Raw genomic sequence first — 23,825 nt, forward strand, 5'->3', positions numbered from 1 at the left:
TGTTTCTGGATTGCATCTTAAATGCCACTCACTAATAAGTTCCTTCCACATCATCCCCTGGTATTTTCTGCTGTTGGGTGTTGAGATGCCAGCAGGAAGGAGTTTACTTTTCAGCACTTCAGCACTTCAGACAGACAGGCAGCTACATTATTAATCCTGTGGGTAACGGTGGTTTTAGCAGTAAGGCGAGATATGACATTGCAAAGCTGAAATGAGAAGAGACGTACGATAACGATGACGATAATGCAAATAATGAATGAAGTTATCCCAAATTAGCGTGACAGACTGGTGGGAAATGGACTGATTCACGTGGTAACATATTTCATATAAAACTCTGTAACTCCAGACTATGTGAGGTAAAAACACAGTTTAGTCATTTTGAGTAGCCACAGCAGTGACAGGTTGACAGCTTTTCTATGATCTCTGACCCAGCCTGTCTTCCTAGGTGCCCAATCAGCCTGCTATTTCTTCTCCCTTATATATTTGCTTTTCTCCTCATGTCAGTCACTTTTCCATTATTTCCCTTCAACTCAGTGAGGTTCCCTCTCTTGTTTCTCACCTGCAAAATTGTTCATTTACATTGGTACAGCCTCACTGCTAACATGGCTGTCTACGCTTGTTAAAAACTAAACTTAGCCATCTCAATGACAACTAAGCAAACTACATTTGCTGATGACGGACAGTTTGACATCAATCCATTTGAGCACAAAACATGCGATCAAACCACAGTAAAAGGTCAGTTCACCCAAACATTATAATACAATATGTTTCCACTTGCTTCTTGTGGTATCTAGCCATGCAGATACATTTGGTTTTATTTGCACAGGTTTTCTCAGCTCATCAAGATAATCCACAGACCTCACTGCGAGCACAAACTACTTTCTATGGAAGAAATAGTCCTTGACAGTGAGACAGGGACACTGTTTCTAGAAAGAGATGTAATTTGGGTGGCCTAACCTTTAAACAGGTTTCAAAGCTACTATCTATTATGTCGCGATCGTACAAATATTGCAGGTAGCAGCATTAGACAACAACATTGTCCACATGGGATTAAAGCATTGGTTCAAAATGGCTTCACTGTTTGCGTGTGGTATATTCCCCCACTATCCTACGTAGTTGTCCCAGATGTAAGGTGTATTTGTCTGGCTCCCCTCTGCTCGGCTAACCCTGGGAACAGGTCTAATCTTTCCCCTGTCACCCCAACCCCTTCAATACTTTAATTAGTCTGCACACTACACCAAGCTGCTGCTTCCCCAATCAGCAGCCCATTCCACAGGCAATCTCTCCATCGCCATGAGAGGCTTTTCATTAAGGAAGCCTGTGGCGTTTTATAGCTCACACAGCGCCCTCTCTCTCTCTCTCTCTCTCTCTCTCTCTCTCTCTCTCTCTCTCTCTCTCTCTCGCACTCTCTCGCCTTCTCTCTCTATTTCTCGCTCCACTCCCTCTCTCTCATCCTCGCTCTCCATCTCCTTCATCATCGGTCCCTGGAGTGAGTGAGTGAGTGAGTAAGTTGCGAGGGAGGGAGAGCAAAGCAGCGGGCTTTCTTTGTCGCAGTGTTAAAGCCAAGATTAGAGATTTGGTTGGCATGTGACATGAGGGAGCAGTCTGGAGGTCGCACAGGTTAAAATAGAAACCATTCGCAGCTGATCTGCCTGCAATTTTCTCTTCCTTGACCTCACTCATTTGAAATTAAAGGACAATTCCGGCGCAAAACGAACCTAGGGGTTAATAACAGATGTGTACCCACTCGATCGCTCTCTGGGACATGTTTTCATGCTAATCAAATGTGTTTGTAGCTTGAACCAAACTAGCGCGGACCGCTGATTAGCTTACAATGCTAGTATTCAGGGCACAGGGAATGTAAAAACAAATCGCTATTTATACCACTAAAAAGGCTCAAAATATCACCAAACTTCAACTGTAGCATAATGAGGGTCCCTAAATGTTAACCGAAGCATTGAGAACATTGTAAGTGTACAGACAGTTTATTAAAAAGATAGTGTAGAAAGACAGTAGCTCCCAAGATGGCGGCCGCCTGTATACGAGAAGAAGTCTTCATAATCTATCTTTTTAATAAACTGTTATTAACCCCTAGGTTTGTTTTGCGCTGGAATTGTCTTGTTTATTTGAATAGCACCTTTCATACACAGGGGCAATTCAAGTGTTTTACTTAAGGCAAAGAAATGTATTACAAGACAATTTAAAGAATCAATATGTGTTATATTAACAGTGGATCAAATGACTTGTGAAAAACCCACACTACAGTTCCCTTTAACGTCTTTGGAGCATTTCTAGCATCTTTCAGCTCGTTGTTTTGGTTTCTGGACTGCAACTTCACTGTTTTAGATAACTGTTTCCGCTCTCCGCTATCTGTTTTCAGCAAAAACCTCTAAAATACCCTCTACACTACAACTACAAAGCACCAAACAGCAGACAAACAAATTTGCAACTAGCTGGTCAACATAGTTGAGCATTTAGTAGATAAAGAACCATATATCCCTTTCAATGCAATCTCTTTTTAGAGAGCTAAAAAGAGATTGAATTGTGGACTTACATTCATCAGATGACCAGGCACACGATTCCAAATAAATGTTAATCAGTCCCTCCAGAATTTTGCAGACTTTTTTTGAGATTGTTGCGGCCCAAAATGCCTGATTTTGCGGGAGCTTTTGTGAAAAATGACGATAAAAGTTGCGATGTCTTTTGTATGTTTGTTGCAATTGAATTGCGGGAGACATGAAAGTTGCAAAAAAGTTGCCATACGGTTTCATAAAGTACTGACTTTAACTTATCATTGCACTTACAATAACGAGCGCAGCTGTCCTCAATTTAGGTAATCTTGTCGTCTCATCTCCTTTTTTTCCTGCATCCACCGTGTGTGTTGTTTGTGTCTGTGTGTGTCTGTGTGTGTGTGTGTTTGTGTGTGTGTGCAAGCGTCAGTCGCGAGGGGAACAGAGCAGTAGCCCCACCCGCTGCAGAGAGCCGACAGCCAGGATTGAAACGGCAGCAACTTGAAATGGTAGCAAATGGTAGCCAAAAAGGAAGATTTATGCAGGAGTAATATGTTCAGTTCTCCTGGTTCTTATTAGAAATCTGGCGGCATCGTCAAGAATACGTTGCTGTTGTCTAATGATCTTTATGGGAATACAAGACAAGGAACCTTTTTAGTAGTGCATGTGGCTGGAGATGAAAATTAGCTTCTCTAAATCTTGTCTGGACGTGAGACCTCTAATTCTGGCTATTTGTTTTAGATGATAAAAGGCTGATTTAGTTATCGCTTCAACACGGGTGCGGAACCTAAAATCTGTGTATTAAAATTACAAACTTCTAACTTGGCCTTTAGTATTTGCTCTATAAATTCTTGTGCATCGACCAAACCTAATGCTCTTTACTTTTATTCAAGTAATTTTCTAGACGAGTGCTCTTGCAGAGAATTACAGGAACATCTCTGTCCTGTTTTTTTTTTGTACACATTAATGTTCTCATATAAATGTTTCCCTCGTAGTTGTTTTATGGCCCCTGCTCTTATCTTTGCCCTCACCCTCCCCTTTTCGCTTCCGCCCTCTCTCATTAGCCCGGTGCATCATATCATTGTTCACATAGGCAGCCCTCTGAAGGATGTGCCATGATTAATGTCAATTCATGTTATATTACAGCAGCGTGCATATGAGTTCACAGCGGAGCTAAACTGAGATTTCACACCTCACATTTTGTCTATTAGTGAAGACACCAGGCTAACAAGCTACATGGAGGTTTTTGTTCTACTGCAGTTAACTATTGTTTTCATCATTGATTAATCTGTTGATTATTTTTTTAATTAACTGAACTTAAGATATTCAATACACAGTCATACATGATAAAGAAAAGCAGAAAATCCTCCTATCCTAGAAGCTGGACACAGCTAATTTCTGGCATTCCTGCTTAAAAAAATAACCGAAACTATTAATCGATTTTGAAAAATGTTGCTGATTGTTTTTCTGTCCATCAACTCATGGAGTACTCGAGTAAGGGTTTCAATTCTGCTACACTGACAAAAGGACAATGCAAGAAATTCATAATATCTCATTTCAGGCTCTTAAATGTTATTTTTTTCTTTCTAATCCATGATAAAAAAAATCACGGCAAGCACCATTTGCATTTTATTTGCAAACTTGATTGGGCTGAATTACAAAGCAAATAATCTGGCTTTAGAAGCTTTTATCCTGAATTTCTGAAGTCTTTTTTCATAGTTAGTTTTAAGATGTTTTTAGTGGCTTGATTTCCAAGAAATCTTTTTTGCTTACTTGATTGGCAGATTCTTTGTTTGACACTATCACATTTCTCTAGATTCAACACTTTTTGGGTCATTTGTAGGCAGGTTTTTTACAGTGTAGAAACCATTTTCCACTCACCTGTTCTGCTTTCATCCAAGCCAGGTTGCTGCTGACCTGAATTTCAGTGTGTATCTACTGTTCGGCCCCACATGTGCATTATTGGATAAGGAGACTTTTAGCCTTGAATCTGATAGTGCGGCTAAATAGAGGTTTCACAACTGGTGGGAACATATGAGGCTTTGTGGAGTCTTTTAACCTAGAATATTCTAGTAACACATGTACATATACGCTATTTCGTGGTGGTGAGCCTTCAGCACAACAGAGCATCTTAAGCTACAGCAGTCAGTGTTTTACAGATAACTAGTGGATAACGCTTTTACACACACACACACACACACACACACACACACACACACACACACACACACAGTGTTGACCGCTGGTTCATCCACAGCCGGTCAGGGGGCTGATGTTAGCTGGCCTCTCCTCTGACTGTCTATTTAATAATTCAGCACACCTGAGCAGAAACACATTTGCCCTATCAGCTCCTGTTTGGCCAGCAGAGCGTGGAGATGGCATTACAAGCTCCCAGTCTGCCTCCCCTACTGTCATTAGCCTCCCCCTCTCTCCCTCCACCTAACCCGCTCCACTTCATGCCTCTGTCTCTGCCTCCACAAAAATACAACTGAAAGTGTGCTCCTCTCCTCGCTCGTTTCTTCGTCTCCTTCCTCTCCTCTTGACTCCTCCCTTGTTTCCTACTCTCCCTTCTATTCCAATTCCCTCCTCCTCTCCCCTCTGCTCCTGCCTCTCCTCTCTTGTTTTCTTTTTTCCTTTCTATCCCCTCTTCCTCCTCCTCTCCTTAACTCTCCTTACCAACCTTCTCCCTTTCTTTCCTCTTGTCTGCTTTCCTTTTGTTTCCTCCTCTTATCTTTCCTTTTCATGCCTCTCTTCTATCCCTTTCTCCTCTCTTGTAAGTTCTTACCCAATCAGATCTGAAAAAAATCCAACAAGAATGTGTGACATAATGACAATGACAATGAATTAACTATCATATGAATTGATTATGTATTGGTGGATTTCTATTGATCTATTGTAGAAAGTGGGGACAATTGGATGATGTTTTCTACAGTAACCTAATCAGCTGGCCTACAAAGTCAGGTGCAACTCCGATAAGGGATTATTAAACATTCGACCACGTTCAGTAGATTCTGGTACAGCTGCCGAGCATAGAAGAATTCCTGTAAGAAGTGATTTACAGTAAAAGCCGACACTGGTTTTGCCAGCCTAAGCAGGTTGGCAGGGTGTCCCAGAGCCCAGGGGGCTGGAAGTTTCCTTTTATCTCCTGAAACTCCTTTCAGATGTATGTAGTCTCCCCACTTTCCTCCCCTACTCCTCGGCCCTCTTTCATTTCCCTTCCCCTGCAGCTAACCAAGGATGTGAATTTGCTTTCACCTTCCCTTTTTAACTCTTCTCATCTCCAAACTCTGACGTCGAGTAGAGAGAAGGTCCTCCCTTTGTTAGCCTCATCAATTCAGGAGATTTCTATAGGAGGGTCAAAATAAGGCTGTGGGGGCATGAGGTCTCTGGGAAACAGTTATGCAGAGTAGCCATAGACTATATAGAGTGTAGCATATGTCTAGGAAAAAAATTACGTTTGTATATTGCCAAGTAATATTCCCGTTCTGTGTGAAAGTACTCATGACAAAAACGTTATAATATATTAATAATATAAATATATTGATGTGCAAATTATTGCACAAAAGAAATGTTTATACATTGTATAAAGGCCTTAACCAGACCATAATTTATTTAGCATAACCACGATCTTTACCTAAACTGACCTACACTGTGGTTTCCATGCACACATATATTGTAGAAAGCAAGACTTTTAAAAACATTGGACGAGAAGTTATATTTCAGATTCACCAGTCTAAGCTCAATGCAGTTTGCAATTTGAAATTGCAAAGCTATCATTTGTATTATCTTCTTATCATATTTACCATTAACACAATCTTTCTCTAACCTTACCGTATGTCAGTCACATGTCGACCCAACCATTCGCCACAACCTCCTTCCTAATAGGTGCTGCGACATTACAACAACGTCACATTTGCTACTTTGAGAGGACAGTAATTACTCTCACAACCGCAAGTGGTCGCATGTGGATTAAAAAAAAAATTAAACAAATAATCAGTGCTGTTGTTTTACTGATAAAGGCAGCGTCAGAATGAAGAATGCAATAACATTGTGTTTGGTTATTGCTCAGTGGATCATGTGAATAAAGTGCTCCTGATGGAAGCTGGAGAGAAGCAGAGAGAGAGAGAGAGAGAGAGAGGTCCAGCCTGGTGAGAGGCTAGTGGTAAGTGGTAGGGCAGCAGGAGGCATTGGATCTGAAGTACGTGCCACGGCAGATGTATTGAAAGGTCCTGTTGTGCGTCTAACACACCTGAGCCATCCATTCGGTGGGTTCACTACACTTCCCAGGGGGGTCGGTGGGCAGCTGTTCCTTCCTAGTTCAGTGGTGCCACACTGGCCAACCTGTGGCTCTGCAGCAGTCAGTGCTGCCTTTGCTTGCGGTGTCCTGCTCTCTGGGGAAATCATCACTCTGCTGGCTCCAAGCCCATTAAACAGACACCCATTCTGCGTGCGTGCGTGTGTGTGTGTGTGTGTGTGTGTGTGTGTGTGTGTGTGTGGTGTGTGTGTGTGTGTGTATGTGTGCGTGCGTGCGTGCATGCCTGCGCGCGTGTGTGTGTGTGTGTGTGTGTGCCTGTGTGTATGCATCTATCAGAGCAGACGCAGTTCAGGACTGCAATCCCCGTCCACAAATGAAACACCAATTGAATGAAAATAGAAAAGCGGCACTTTCAATAAACGTCCCCCCCAATGCATACACAAGCGTTTCATCTGTTTCAGGAGATTTCGCAATATAAAGTCATTAGATGCATCCATTAGTTCACCTGATTTTTTTGTTTTGGTGGCTGTGTACCAAACCCATAGAGGTGTTTTATCATGTTCAGGTTCTCAGACTCAGTGTAAGCCCTCTCAGTTTCTATTATCTGCGTCTGTACATCTTATGTAACACCAAGGATTTCTAGCAGTCACACACTGTTTTTCAAAGTCCGCCCATTGTTCAATGGGGATTATAATTTATCACTCAGCTGCCGCAGACACTCATACAGCGGGCCAACATACAAGGTCTGCTTGATTGTGGTTCTCCATTGTTTGGGGGAGCAGGTGGGGAAAATGACATCTTGCAGTCTGGAGAGGGTTATTGCCCTTATTTTGGTTATGTTACTCTCCTGTGGAGTGTTATGGGGCATAAACACCTTTGTGTTGTAATACTGTGTAGTATTCATACACCTTTTAGGTCAGATTAGTAAAATCTGTAATCATTATTTTCGGTCGCTCCATGCTTTTAAACCTGCCTTCCTCTGAGTCTACAGATATGTATGAAAAACATTAGAGGACAAAAATATCTCACTTCATTTTTTACAGTACTGTTAAAGCTTTTTTTGACTATTCTGCCAAGATGTTATCTGTTTTGGTTTCGCAGTCTAACCTCGAAATGCTGTTTAAATTTACAAAGTCATACTTTTTTTTTTTTTCTTATCTATTTTTTTGATAAAAATCAACAATCTAGGAAGTTGGCATCGTGGCTGGAACTATATCTCAAACTTTTTGTTTTGATCTTTTTGAACTGAACACTGCAAATGTTTTTGTTCCTATTAAAAGAGACTGCGAAATATGGGTTCACCTTTTTGACTTCAAACGCCACAAAACAAAGTCATTGTAGTTTTAGAAATCCTTTTTTTTTTAATTAGAATCAGCCACCTTGAAAGGACTTACAGAGCCTTCATCCTCTTCAGGGCATTGTGTCTGCTGTTGTATGTAAATGTTCACAGGTTTCCCTTCTAATAACTTACCTGTTATTACAAACTGACCTCAGACCACTTTCTGCAGCAGCAGCAGTTCTGGGTCTAACAACAAAGTGCTGATGGCAGGGTTACCTTTCTTCCTGCAACACCTGACTGCTAATGTACATTACACATGAAGTCCCTGAAGAACCCGTCAATGGAAACTCAAGTCTATTTAATTACACTGCTACTGGGCGGTAGAGTCATGAAAATAAAATAAAAGTGTGTTTGGAAATTATACATTTTGTCTTTTTTATCCTAATAGTTTGTGATTGTTTAAAACAAAAACAAAAAAATGTCTTTGTAATTATTAACTGTAAGCATGTGTTAAAATATGTCCTGTCTTTCTGACTGAATGTTTGAAATATGCAGACTTTATTTTTAGCATATGTCTTCTTGAGGGTTTTGTATTAATGCAGGAAATATTAGACAGTGATACTGGACCAGCAGCCTAAATAGCGTCTTCACATGGTACCATTGGTGCACAGAGAGCCAACTATTCCACTAAATGTACACATTGCTTATATAATACAAATGTAGTTTTATCGGTTGACGCCCATTCAGGATTTCAGTATCCATAAAAACAAAGAAAAACTTTATTAAGATTCTCGACAAGCAGATGATGAAAAATCCTCTACCCGTCACACTGAAGGGCACACTCACAGTGTTTCACAATCTTATTTGCATTAGCTTAGACAACAGACAAACTGTGCGACTCATTATCATATAGTGGGGGAGATGACAAAGATGGACGAGGTTTGCTCGCCGCGGCTCCCTACAGCAACCTGTGGAGGCCACGATGTGGCTCTTTGATTAAAACACAATGAGGCTGAAGGTTCAGAGATTCCCTGCTGCGAGGATTAGGTTGTAGAAGAGGCAAGGTTGTAGGTAACATTTTGTCTCTACAGAGAAGGAACTATACACACCTGACAAATGCAAGAAATGTGTAGCTGAATATAACATTGAAGACATCTACAGAATAATAGCAACACAGAACATATCAGATCTTTATTGTTGCACAAGGAAATTATTTTTGCCGTAAAGCATCATAAAAACATAAACACAAAAACACAATGAGACAATTGTAGATATCAAATGGCATGTTATAAGAGTAAAGTGCAACAATAATAATAGGGATAATATCAAATTATTAACTAGCTTAGTTTCCATCCACTTGTCAATCGAATTATCTGAAGTTCGGTAAAAAAAACTCATGCGAATAAAGCTGGTGAAAGTGTGTTTCCATCCGATGGCTTTAAAGCGAATAAAAACCTGTGCGTAATGACGTCACATGCTGTTTTGCGGTCAAATTGGTATATCGAATTGATTTGAGACATTTTAAGGTGTTTCCATTCATTTTAGCACTGAATCGCACAACATTCAAGCAAACATTTGCGAACAAAGTTTTGCTAGACAAAATGGATCGCGCCATCTACCAACAAATGATCAATATTGCACAAGTTGTAATAGTGCTTATGTGCCAGCTGATAGCGACATATCAAGCTATAATAAGAAAACAACGATGCTATCGACACATTGCTATGATGATGCAGATGCACGTAAATGCCCGACGACAACGGAGGCAGCCTGTGGTGTGGGAACGACAGCGTTATATTTCGCTCATAAATTAAATTCAAAAAGTTTCTCGTCTCCTTGTTCGTCCACTTACATCTGTCTTTGTTGACACCCGCCATGTGTGCAAACAGAGCGGAAATACTGGGCGGAAATGAACTTAAACTTCTTCTTCTTCGTTTTGTGGCAGGTTGCAACCATAAAATGACCTAAAACTTAATCAGCAATTCATTATTTATTCGGCAAATAATGTTTCCATCAGCGTTTATCGCATAAGCCGTATATCGATCAAGATAAAATCCGATGAGACCGAACGTATTTCCTTTGAGTCGATATTCATGAAATTCAATCAAATTTTACTGTTTCCATAAGGCATTTTTCATTCGATATCACTTAATTCGGATAAAAACGTGTGGATGGAAACATAGCTACTGTCTGTGAAACCAAGGAAACATTGCGTCTTAAAGGGGAGGATGTCTAATTCCTTTAAAAGATGTTCTGGTTTTGAGAAGATGGATTTAGCGTTTCAACTAAAAAATGTCTGACAAAGAACGCTGCTGCTCACCAATGATTGACAACTCCACCTTGACAATGTTGCCCAGTCAATCGTCGTTTCCCACATTCAAATTGCCATACCAACAAATAACTGAAAAGGTCAGAGCTGATTCTATGATGGATCTGTAAAATAACACCTATCACCTTTCAGTCAACACTGAAAACATTCAAACTATACAGAAAATATAGTCTTCGTTACCCTTTCTTGCATACCGCCTCAGCATTCACATCAAAGCTCAGTTTCTTGTTAAAGGTTCCCTGTGGAGTTTTTGACCATAAGTAGCACTATGAAGGAATGTTTTTCTGTGTGGGTCCCAGTTGTATTTTACCTCGTACATGCATAAGAGGTAGGGATGGAAATTAACTTTTTTGTTCACCTGCCACTCTGGCTGGTGGATTCCAAAATCTACCAGCCACTCAACATTTTAACCAGCCACATTCTTTTTTTAACCGGCAATTGTATAACTGCATGTAAAAAATAATACAACAAGATCTATAATACTCAATCATGTTTATTTCATAAGGTCTTAAGGAAAATACTAACATTCTCTTTCTCTCTTAGCACACGCATACAGTGTTTCCACTAGGATTTACAGTCTTTGGATCAGAATAAAATCTGTTTTACCACTGTGAGTCTGTTCAGCTTTAACGTTAAAGATATCACACCACATTTTAACTCACTATGACCACTACTACTGTCATTACTTAATATTGTGCCAAAATATGAACAATAACATTGCCGTCAGTGGGCTTATTTGCTAGCTAAACACCGCTCCAGCACATAGACCTTTACCTTAGAAACAATGTTACGTGAAACAGGTGATTTAACAGTTTAACAGTTTAGAAATAAAACAAAATGCTGATGGAACATTACTACAATTTGATGTTGGTTTTGAGCGGTATGCATCCCCACTAAGTAAATCTGATAAACATTTTAAACAGTAACATTATAATACAGCGTGTCGGGGGAATACAACGTCTCCTGCAGCGGGGGGGCATACCGCTAATTTCCAAGCTACTGTAGCTATCATATTACCCGCGGTTTTCATGGCAGTGTCGTTTAATTACGACTTCATGACAATTTAGTAATGGCGGACCACAGATAATAAATTTATATAGCTGAAACACTGGTATGCTACATTTATTTACCCGCCACCATGGCTGGTAGGTTAAGCAAATTCACTCGCCACTGCACAAAATCACCTGCATTTGGCAGGTGGCGGGTGCTAATTTCCATCCCTGATACGAGGACTCACACATGCATGGTTATACATGGTGAATGTAAACAGAAACTTTCTTTACATAAAAACTTCACAGGGCACCTTTAAGTAATACAGTACACTGTGCAGTACTTTCTTTCGCTCTCAACAGTTTCCACTACTCGTCATTTAACAATGTTATGAGAAGGTGGAGGGAATGTTTTCATGTGTGTGTCTCGACAGGAGTTTGTTGAACAGTGCATAGCTTGTTTAGATACTAAAATGAGGATAATATAGTTTCTTTTTTATCACAGTGTTTCATTCTGGTGCACAATATGATAAGTTTGAAATCTCTGGTGTTTCGGGCTTCCAGACCCGGTGGAAAAGCGGCAGTATTTTATTGTTCACTGTTAATTCACTTTGCATCTCTTTTTCCCTCACAGCTGCACTCATAAGCTACTCTCACTGACTCTTACCACTCGCCCTCCTTCCTTGCTCGGCCACACAAGCACTGACGTCCCCTACTCAATGCACCGGCCTTTCTTAATCTAACTTACGCTACTCTCGTAACACTTACCTTTCAGTAACACTTACCTTTCAGTAACACTTACCTTTCAGTAACATTTACCTTTCAGTAATGTTTCCACCTCATCATCAGTTCAAGCTAATAAATCCATGGTCTTACTTTTTACCATTGTTGCTCTTTTTCCAAAGTATTTCTGTATTTTCAACTTACACCCATGCTTTTGAACAGCAGAGTAGAGTCAGACAGACTTCCAGTCTGTGTTTTCTGCCACCTTTGTCGCCTTGTAGTCGCGTGTTACTTTCAGTAACAGTTCCACCTCGTCGTCGGTCCATACAAAGAAGAAGAAATCTCTCGTCTTATTTTTCGCCATTGCTGCTTTTCCTCTAGTCTCTTCTGCAACGAAAAGCCCCTACCATGGCAACACCAACCAGGTGGAGTTAACATGCTGCTTCCTGTTTACATCCACACACGCATGCCCAGTATACGTGAATGGTCATGAGTTATGTGGTTTGGGTGTGTTAGTTTAAACGGAGAATAGTTTTTGTATGCACAGGGTTTATGTTGTGGCTCAAAATGCCGCTTAAAAACTAAAACCTAGCAGTGTAAATGTAGTAATAGTCAGTGCTCCAAGCAGTTGGGGGTTCGGTGCCTTGCTCAGGGGCATCTCGGCAGTGCCTTAAAGGGGAACTGGCACCTCCCCAGCTACCAGTCCACACTCTACTTTGGTCAGTGCAGGACTTAAACCAGTGACCCTCCACTGCACTGCCGCTGCGACTGATACTGGACTGGTACTTTGAGAATATTTTATGCCAATAGCAAAAAAAAGCCTTTTACTTGTAACATAGTATTTCTACACTGTGGTATTGCTACTTTTATTTCAGTAAATGATCGGAGTACTTCTTCCACCACTGACTGTATGTCACATTGGGTGGTGTGAAACAATATGTGATGCACATAACACATATGATATAAGATATGTTCTGATAGGATATGTGATGTGTGATATGATATGATGAGATTCAACATGTTTTTTGCGTTTCTTCACAACCAGATCAAGGGTTTCCTGTGTGATAAGCTTGCCAATTACAGTTCCGAGTGTGAGCTCTTGCTTTGTTGTTTATCTGAAGGAAATTAAAAAGATAATTATATATGCAAGACCTGTTTGGACTTGCCTCTCCAAACAAATCACATGATTTGATTAAAAGTCTGGTTTATGAATTCAGCATCTGCCGTCTCTTCCCAGTGCAGGACTGTTTTGTGTGTGTCTGCGTTTTTTTTAATCCTCCATCTTGTAGTGTACATCCTGTTACAGCACATTTAATAACAACTTTTGAAGAAATATATTAGTGACCATCACTGACAAACCAAGCAGTGTTCAAAAAACTTTTGCAATGTTGGAGCTGAAGACAGAAGATAAAAGATTACAGCCCGACTGATACGGGGCTTTGAGATCGATGTCAATGTCGCTTTGAGAATTAAATGAAATATTGTTAAAAACATAAGACCTTTTTTTTTTTTTTTTTTAAGATTATTTTTTGGGGCTTTTCCCTTTATTAAGTAGTGACAGTGGATAGACATGAAGAAAGGGGGAAAGAGATGTGGGATGACACGCAGCAAAGGGCAGCAGGTCGGATTCGCACTCTGCGCCACTGCAGGACTCAGCCAACATGGGGCGCATGCTCTTGCTGGGTGAGCTAGAGGCCGCCCCAACATAAGACCTTTTTAATGTGGTTGTTAAAGAATTGTGACCACAAGCAGGACAACAAAAACTTGTCAGTGCTCTCTTGTGAACAAACTTTGAAAATTTGAAAAAACTCTGACAGTGTGCAGATTTAAAACCCAAAACAGACACATACAGCGCCATGGAAAAAGAAAACCAGCTATTACTTTCTTGCTTATACGGCACATTTAGCTCAGATACATAGTTGTAAACTGCTGCTGCTGCTGCTGCTGCTGTTGTTACTTAAATTGCTGGCTCTAAATTAGGATAGGACTGGCTGGACCTGTTTTTTGATGTTTTTCATCAATAACATCATGTATTTCTGTTCGGTGAAAGGTTATTGGATTTAGGAATAGCACCTCAGGTTTTTTTTAACCCATTTATTTGAAGTTTGTGTATGTTGGATTTGTAATTAATCCATTTAAAGACACAACTAAATCTCAAAATGTATGATTTAGTAGTTCAACGGTATGTATGATCCCATTCTAAAAAATATTATTATTTGGTAGACAGAACTAAAACAATCTAGCAAACAATAACAATTAGTAAATAACACAGATTCACTAAACCTTCAAGTGTGAGATGAATTATTATCACCCATTTTGCTTCCAATCTGAGGAATATGCACCTTTTTGTGACAAATACTGACATGAACTACAGCTAATCAGATCCATTCCCATTCTGTTTGTCTGCATTCAAGCATAGAGATGCAGCAGAGAATGTTCGTCCATGTGTTATCCCGATGTATTGTTGTGACAGTTAAGGTCTGCGCTCCCACTTGGTAAAATAGGTCATGGCTGGATATCGGCATAATTACCTATCATTGGCCAAGCTGTCCTTGAGCAGGAAATTTATATTTCTCTATTATGTACAGGGTCAGCTGACGTGTCCTTCAGATTTAATACATGCCATCACGTTGGTGCAGACACACACACACAGGACACATTCATACACAAAAAAATAGGTATACACACACACACACACACACACACACACACACACACACACACACACACACACATTAAGAACATCCTAAAAACCTTCAGGAAAAGAAATCTCCTATTTATCAATCTGACGTACAACAAAATACATCTTCAGTCTCTGTGTGTCAGTAACTGCCTACAATGGAACAACCTTGAAACCGATTTCCGTGCTGTATGAGGAGGTACAGAGCAGCTCTCTCTTTGTCCACTGATCCACACCAGGGACAGCACTGCAGCAAAACCAACCAGAACTAATCCACTGCAATAAAGGAGCCTGTAAAGAAGTAAAATAATAATCCATCCATCCATTGAACCTATTGGTCCCCTGGCTGCCTCCTGATCTCCAAGTTTTCTTTGTTTCTTAGACTCAAAGTAATTATTGTACTGGAATTGGAAATCAACAAAGGTTTCACGGAAAGCAATGTGGGAAATCCTTAAATAAAAAAAACAACTAAAAGGTGCAATTGGGCGGATGAATTGAGCCTGTTAACTTTTTAAATATTTAAATAACTAGCAAACATTACAGTTTAAAATGCATGTTAGGCTGCAACAGTTACAAGAAAGAGTAAAAAAAAGAGTTTGTTAACATTGGCATAATGGAAAACACATTAACAATAAATAAAAATAAACAGAGACAGTTATGTCGCAACAGCAGCTATTTCAACCTAAAGCACCATATTAGAATTACAAAGTGTGCCTTTGAAAGTAATAATCTGTCCTACAAGTAAATATCTGTTTGCCTTAATGGCAGTATGACCGTCTGTAGTGTGTTTTCTTTTGCACGTGACCCTCGGACAAAAAAGACACCAAGACTAATTTGCACACTGTGTCCCAGCATGCACGGCTGCTATGTTGACTTTCAATGATTCACACAGACACCCAAAGTGAAGCAGGAGTCATTCAGTGGGTCCTGCACATCTGGTGTGTCAGACTTATTGCAAATAAGGAAGAGATACTTACGGTAGCTAAACATTCACCTTCTGTAGTCTGAGATTCAAAATTATACTATACACTGCCATATAAAGTGTTACTGGAGCTTAATCTTCATCATCAAAATTGTGTCACAGTGCAGACCAACTGATTAATCCTGTTTGGGAAATGACCACTTATCAATTATGTTCCAAATAAGGCTTATGAATTAACTTCATTGGTCAATGACAAGTTAGAGTTTGTATTACAATAACTTCCTCTCTCGTCCTACTTCAGGCCCCCGCGCTCGGCACTCTGATGGGCGTCTACCTGCCGTGCATCCAGAACATCTTCGGAGTGATCCTCTTCCTCAGGATGACCTGGTTGGTGGGAATCGGAGGTGTCATTGGGACTTTCTTCATAGTCTTCATGTGCTGTTCCACAGTGAGTGTTACCTACTTTTATTTTAGCCCTTCTGTTGCAGCACACTCGGAGGGGGGGTGGGGGGTGGGGGGGGTGTTGGGGGTTGACCTGGTTTATACTGAAATCTGAAGTTCACACATTTAAAATTGTCATTAAAGAGTGACCTCAAACTGAAGAACAGCATATTATAGCATGCATGGCAGCAGATTGTGTACAGGTAATGAGCTGTGCATTAGTAAAAGGTACCAGATGTATTATAGATGCATTATTATATCAATTTGTCTACCATTTATACCACGGCTATTACTTTAATATTTTATCTGTGGCTGGTTGAGGCCATTGTGGGCAATGCAGCATTTTTATATGACTTTTGCATGAATGTGATGAAGTACCTTGATTTGTCAGGTATTTAATTCACTGGATTAGCCAGAAACATACATTACCATATGGTTATTGTAGCCATAAACAAACGCATAATTGTTTAACAAAACACCTTGCTATATCATGAAATGGTCAATATGAATATATTTCTCTTCTACCTCCTCTGTGGAGTCCAAAAAACACCATAGCACTAAGCTTGCCTCCCTAATGATTTTGTCCAGGTTCTTCCTGTCTGAAGCTGAGATTTAACTGCCCTATAGACCAGTGCAAGGCGTCATAAATTCTCTTTAAGAGTCTCTAAATGCAGACTCTTAACATTAGTCTGCTCAGTAGGAAAGGTCTTTGTTAGATTAGAATATATATTGACCCATTGCTTTCCCACTCCCACTAAAGACCTAAATCTTGAAAAAGTGGTCCCAATTATGTACTTTAATAAAAAAAAAAAAAAAAAAAAAATTAAAGAATAGGCTGAGTAATTTCAGCTGGGCATTATTGTTTTCAGCAAAACCTACTCAACAGGAGTAAATTGTGCATTTGTTTGGGACTACATTCAGCTGCTAGCGAGTATTTTTCATGATAATGAAGGAACACGTCAATCAGAGTAACAGTGTTGCTCAGTGATGTGTTTTAAATGTCTATAGCAATACCTATACTTGTTAGAATGTTCAATTCATTGTTGGTTTTGGTCTTTTGATAGAATCTGACTTATCCTTTAAAATAAATTAAAAAAATCAAACCTCAAACTCACACACATATAGTATATATAACTCAAATATCACATTTGAAACATCCATACATACACACATATAATGGGAAAACATGCAATTTAACTAGGGCTGTCAATCGATTAAAAATGTAATCTAATTACATACTCTGTGATTAATTAATCGAAATTAATCGCATACATAATTAACGGTGCCTGAACCGATACTTTTTAAGAAAGTAAAAAAAGAAAAGAAAAAAAAGGGTACTAAACAACAGTCGGTGACATTAAAGAACGGCTTGTTTATTGCTAAGGCCATATGGTCAAAATTAAATAATTTAATAATAATGTATAACAATAACAATAACTTATTTCACTAGTAAATTGCTGTTGAACGACAAAAACAACCACCAGATGGGAAAAGGACATTTACAATAACTTCAAATGCACCACAAAGCTGTAGTTTACCAGTTTCATTGAACGCACCGTCTGTGTTGTTTTTCCGACGGTAGCTGCAGATTGTTACATAACGGTGTTGAATCCTCTACAGTAAAACACAGTCAAACTTTACACCGTTTAGCGTTAGCTGTCAGCATTTTAACCGTGTTTAATCCAGCTACTAGCTAGCGGTAGGCTAACGTTAGCTGCTGTCGAGTGTAGTGTTAACTAGCTAGTGGTAGGCTAACGTTAGCTGCTGTCGAGGATAGTGTTAACTAGCGTCACGTGCAGCGGTGTTTGTGTTGTCTGTATCGTCTGTTTCAGAGCATCAGAGAGAAGCGCAGACATATCAATGGCACCAGATTTCGGTAGCCAGGGTTGGCAGGAAGAAGATTTTTACAAGTAAATGTTCCAATTAATGATCCAGGCAGCACATTCTCGTCTTCCTCCTTCATTTTACAGTCCAATGGTGGCTAGTGTCACTGCCCGATGTGAGTCGAGTGCAGATGTGAGTCGCGCATGCGTCACTTTGCGACAAGTAGCCTACAAGATGCTAACGGCTTTTTGAGCTAACGCACAGTCTATGAGCTAACGTTAGCAATCAAACAATCATAGATAGCTAAAACGTTTTTGAAATGACTGCTAGCTAAAAGTTAATCAAACACAACAAAGGCTGTCACTTGAATGGCATTTTGAGCTAACGTTAGCAACCAAACCGTCATAGATAGCTACAACGTTTTTGAAATGATTACCATCTTCTGTTATTGTATGTAAAGAGAAACGTTTATTATTTTATAGATTTCACAAATTTCAGTATGACACGTTATGCCGTAAACAGTTTAAATCTGAGCATGTGCGACTCACATCTGCACTCGACTCACATCGGGCAGTGACAGCTAGAACGGCTCCGGGTCAAACGTTAATATGGAATGGATTAATCTGCGTTGTTATTTTTTTTAACGCGTTATTTTTTCTCAGATTAATTAATCGAAATTAACGCGAAATTGACAGCCCTAAATTTAACATCTTCTCAAATGCTCACATGCTAATAAGTGAATCACCACTCTGAAGTACAGCAGCAGTCATCCTGTTTTCTACCTTTCATTCTACACATAGATTTATATATAACGTCCTTCATCACTGTCTGGCAGGTGGACAAACATGTGAGTAGCACTGTAGCCTCTTGGCGTACACAATAACATACTGAGTTTTATTGCCTTTGGGAAATAATGACTATTTTAACTTGCTAAAGTGGAAATATTGACCCTGCTTCAAACCCGACAAGCCTTATTAAAGCAGGATTTCAAGGGAGTAAGTTTTAAATTGTATCTTAATTTAGCCCGTTTGATCACACTGCTCATTGGTGGAGTATAATGTTGCTGTAACTGCCACTGTCACATGACAGTAGCTATGACGGCTATCTTCAAACACATTGTACCAAACAAGGTTCCCTTTGAGAAATGCAAAAAGAAGGACGATGCCACACTTTCATCGCTCTAGTTGTATTATTATAGACGCTGCGCATATAATCTGTCCGTTTGGTTTGCAGTGTGCATTGTGACAGGACTGTATGTTGGCATGTCTGTGTGTTTGTGCAGCCTAGATTCTCCTCTAGCACAGAGTGTATTTATAGAACAGCCCCCTCAAATCCCAACCATAGCAAAGTTGCCTGCACAGACACACAGGCAATATGCTTCCCAATCATGCTTCTCTGTGACAGTGTAGAGAGGGCTTTAAAACTGCGTACTGGGGGAAAGCAGTATCTTTTTTTCTTTTTTCTTTTGCTTGATGGTTGTACTCATTTAAAAACTGATATAACATGTAATTGTTGTGGAAAATATGTTCATCATTTCCTCTAAAATATAGGCTAGATATTAAAAAAACTGTAAAATGGCTGCTTATTAGGTGCAAAAACTGATTTTGAATGTACTTGCATTGGACAGTATATAATTTTTAAATGTTTCATTGGTGAATGTGAGAATATTCTGTGGAAGCTTCTGGAAAAAAATATGGTGCTCAGTGTTATACTGAACATCAGAGTCAGAAATTGTGCAATGCAAGTAAAAATGCTCTAAGATCAAAGCTAGTTCAGAGACTCACACATGCAAACACACACAAACGCAGATACTGTACTATACTAAATGCCTCATGCTTGCCTTGCACACGTCATATACTGGGGAATAATTAACCTCTTTAACATACATTCTGTTCCTCCCTCCTTTTCTCTCTCAGTTTCTCTCACTATTTCTATCTTTTTCACACACACACTTATTTCTTTTCAGTCACACCAAGCTCATTGCACAGCCCCGGGGCGATAAGCCTGAGCGTGAACGGTGTGTGAGAAACCTCTCTCCTCCTGAGCTCCTTAGATAACACATAACCACCCAGCCCTCCAGGGTTGTGTGTGTGTGTGTGTGTGTGTGTGTACATACATGTATGCAGCGATCCCCACCTTAGTGAAATCCAGATTACTTGAAGTGGGGAGGAATCACGCATGCTGTGAAGCTGGATTATATACAACGTGACCCCATGTTTTATTCACATGAATGCATGATGGGATATCATGGGACAGAGCACTTTTCATTATATATTCGATCACAGCAGCACATATCTGCAACTGTCGAACACTTACATCATTATTCTTGCGCCACGCAACATTTTGACAGAACATTTTAACGAGCCGTCGACCACCGCGCACGTTCTGGGAGCCATAAAATAAGGAATGTGCCTCCATGTGGAACAGCTGACACATTATATACCATTAACTATAAAATTATACACACAACCATTTTAAAAGTCAGTATATCTCCGAGCCCACGTATGCAAACATACAGCTGTATGTGTGTATTTTTAGCCCAGATAATGAATGCAGGCTTGACACCAAGATAAAATGAGGTTTAATATTCTAGATGGAAAGTCATCTGTTGTTTGCCCTTCCTCATTACTTGCACGTCTCGAATCCAAATGCTGCGAGGGGAAGGGTGGTCTGCCCTCTGTGTCCTGACTCATTTAAATGCTAAGGATGCTATTCTCCCTTTATTTCTTTCATTTTTTGCTCTCATCTCAATTTCTCCTATCCTTTTTTCATTTTACTGTCTCATTATTTCCTCTCTCTTCTCCTCTCCCTCTCTATTCACCTACCATCCAATTTTTTTCCTGCTTTGCCACCACTCTCCTCCACCTCTCTCACACAGCTGCATCTCGTCCTCTTGTGCTCAGTTTCCATCCATCGACGTCAGTCTGAAAAACTCACCTTCATCTCCTTCCCCTGACACTGTTGCCTTCTGCAATACCGTCCACAGGGATTTCAAGTTATAAACAGCTCACTGAAAATAGACTTCTACTGTACCATTGTATGTGAATGGGTGAAGTTGTACTTGACAAAACTATTGTGCATTTGTGTAATGAAGCATGCTAATGAAGCACGCTCTCAGGGCAGCGCAAAACTCTGTTCCTGTCAAAACCAATTTCCGCTCAAGTCTGGGGTCGACTAAAGGCCAAATCAGAGTTTGACTGTAGCTTTGGGAAGAAAGAGACCTAAAGTGTCCTTTGCAGTCAGCATCACGGGTATATCAGCAGGCTTTTCTTAAAAATGAAAATCAGCTTCTTCGCCAAATACATTCCTCGGGCTCAGACGTAATCATGGCAGCTTAGCAATTATTCAAGTTTCGCTAGCATTCACACTGCCTGAGAAGGATATCGTCCCTTTAGTCTAATATGTAGGCTGTCTCCTGTTGAACCTCATGTGACAAGACAGATGGCGAGGCGGCATAAACTGAAGTTTTCTACTGGCACGCTTGGAGGCCAGAGGGCTTGTGGGTGCATGTTGAGTTTGGACATACAGGCGCTGACTCCAGGCTTCATAGAGGAAAATAGTGTTGGCAAACCAGAGTAGGGCATATTCTTTATCTAAGAAACTCTCGAACCATTACAGTTTTACTTTACCTGCACTGCCTGAAAGTGGGACGATAAAACAGGCCACAGGCTCTGGGTCAGTGGGAAAAAAGATGCTGCACGTCCTGCTCACTACAGCAGACTGCAACAGCACTGCTGCCTCCAGTGCCAGTCCACTAATCAGGGGCTGATTCAGACATGAGGTCATCAGGTAAAGTAGTTGGGATTTTTGTCCATGCATCATCTAGTCTCACTTTGCCAGACCATCCACACGCTGCGGAGCGGAGGAGGGTCTGGCTAGTCCACATAGCATTCTGCGATGGGAGAAAAAACAATCACAATCGTCATGGGCGGCGCTAAGCTCCGCACGGAGCCACTGTAAAATAGTTCTGTGAGAGAAAACTCAGATTTGACAGATAGTCTAGCTAGCTGTCTCAATTGACCATGCAGAGATCTGAGGAGCAGTCAACCATAGTCCTCATAAATCCACCAGAGTTTAAAATTCCAACACAAAGAAAGCGGAAGGAAACGGACATTGGCGAAAATGCATGCATCCAGCCGAATTTCCTGCGGCACCGGAGTAATCCCGGAAGTGGAACGTCAAGGATATAGACCATCCATCATCTGACCAGGGAAAAAATAAGAGACAAAAAGCTGAAAAATGTTAGCCTTAAATTTTAGAGAATTTAATCTACACGTCAAGTTAATTCACATTTGCATCGAGTTCATTTACATTTGCAGCAAATTAGAGTCTGACCTTCTGAGATCAGTGCAAACTTTGCAGGACGGTCAGAGAGCGTTCCTCTGTGTTTGTGACAGCAGCTGATTGATACCATTTATTAATGTCCCTGTCTGCAGTGACGCCCAGAGGGGTCATGTGGAATAAAAGTAGGACACTTCTATCAGTAAAGGTAAAGTGACGAAATAGAATTCAATTGAAAAACAAAAGCTCATCTGCTAGCTGCACGTCAAGAAAATGACAGACCATCAGGAAATGGACAGAAGTTAAATAATCGGTCTCACCAGAGACAAGTGAGTTTTGAAAGGTCAAAGTTGCTACTGTATCCTGTCTGGAGCCCGTCGTGGTCCAGACAAAAATGTCTTGTCTTGTAGACTGTTAACATTGGCAGAAAAAAATAAAATTAAAAATAAATCTACAATTACAATGAAATCCATCCAAATTGATCTAAAGAAAAGGATCAAGGGACTGTTTGCTAAGCCCCACCCCCTTTAGTTAGTTTTCATGCCTGTCAAGTTTTTCTCACACACACACGTGCAGTTTACAAAAATAACAGTGGCAGATTTACCACTCAAAATTCTATGTGATTTTTTTACACAATGTGTCCTTAATTTCACACAGAGTTGGACAAAAGCAGGTTTCTCATTTCTAGCAGACTGTACAGGCTGACTCATTTTGAAATTAGAAGCCTGTGAAAAGGCCTTAAACGTGCACTTGAAGGCTACATAAGTTATTGTACTAAAAGACTGAAGCTAAAGAGTGTCCCAGGCAAAAGGTCAGCATCCTTACCAGCTGGTGCTCAATGTAAAAGACATTGAAATTAAGCGGCATTGTTTTTGTAATGCAGGGTGACGATAATGAGCTCTACACACTGCACAGTATGATAAGGAAAAAATGTAAAAATTGTTGGGACATAACCTTGTTTGAATGCTTACTATAGCAACCACACAAAAGAATATAGTTAGCTTATGACGTACTTTAGAGGAAGAGTTTGCTACTATAGTAGTAAACCGGGTATTCTAATGTTTGCAGTTTACGTTAGAGGAGATAGACACACTGTTTAATCCATTCCTTACACTTCTGCTCCTGTGTTTTTGATTTTGAAAAGGCTGAAAAAAAAGAAACAAGAAACCACCCTCCAAACTCAATGCACAATCACCGTTCAGGTGTTTTATGGAATGGTTAATATAATATATATGGTTAATATATATATATATATATATATATATATATATATATATATATATATATATTGAGAAAAAAAAACATATTGCCTTTTTACCATTACTGAAATACATTTAATCCAGAGCCAAATATTACCTCTAATGTACATCTGCCCCTATTTGACTGTACTAGTATGTCTAAATCGAATAATTCCATTCCAATTGGGGGCTGTCGTGTACAGTCGTGTACAGTTGTGTGGTGATTCTATGAGTCAAGTATGCGACGCACTACCTCTGCGTGGCCGTTGCCCACATCAGATAAAACACTTAAACAATTACTGTCTTATCTGCTGTGGTGGGAGAAGAGCTTTCGGCCTCATTATGACCAGATTA

At 40.0% G+C, this 23,825-nt stretch overlaps 1 protein-coding gene across 6 annotated transcripts in view; it reads left to right on the forward strand.

The window, feature by feature from the left end:
• The window catches only part of slc12a5a (solute carrier family 12 member 5a), a 178,386-nt gene that overhangs the window by 124,454 nt on the left and 30,107 nt on the right, over nucleotides 1-23,825 (forward strand). For all 6 annotated transcript variants that reach the window (XM_036002476.1, XM_031301846.2, XM_031301847.2 and 3 more), the window contains exon 4: nucleotides 15,989-16,135. In XM_036002476.1, the coding sequence (XP_035858369.1) occupies nucleotides 15,989-16,135 (147 nt within the window). The remainder of the gene's footprint in view (nucleotides 1-15,988; nucleotides 16,136-23,825) is intronic.

The sequence above is a fragment of the Sander lucioperca genome, chromosome 6 (assembly GCF_008315115.2).
Source record: "Sander lucioperca isolate FBNREF2018 chromosome 6, SLUC_FBN_1.2, whole genome shotgun sequence".
NCBI lineage: Eukaryota > Metazoa > Chordata > Actinopteri > Perciformes > Percidae > Sander > Sander lucioperca.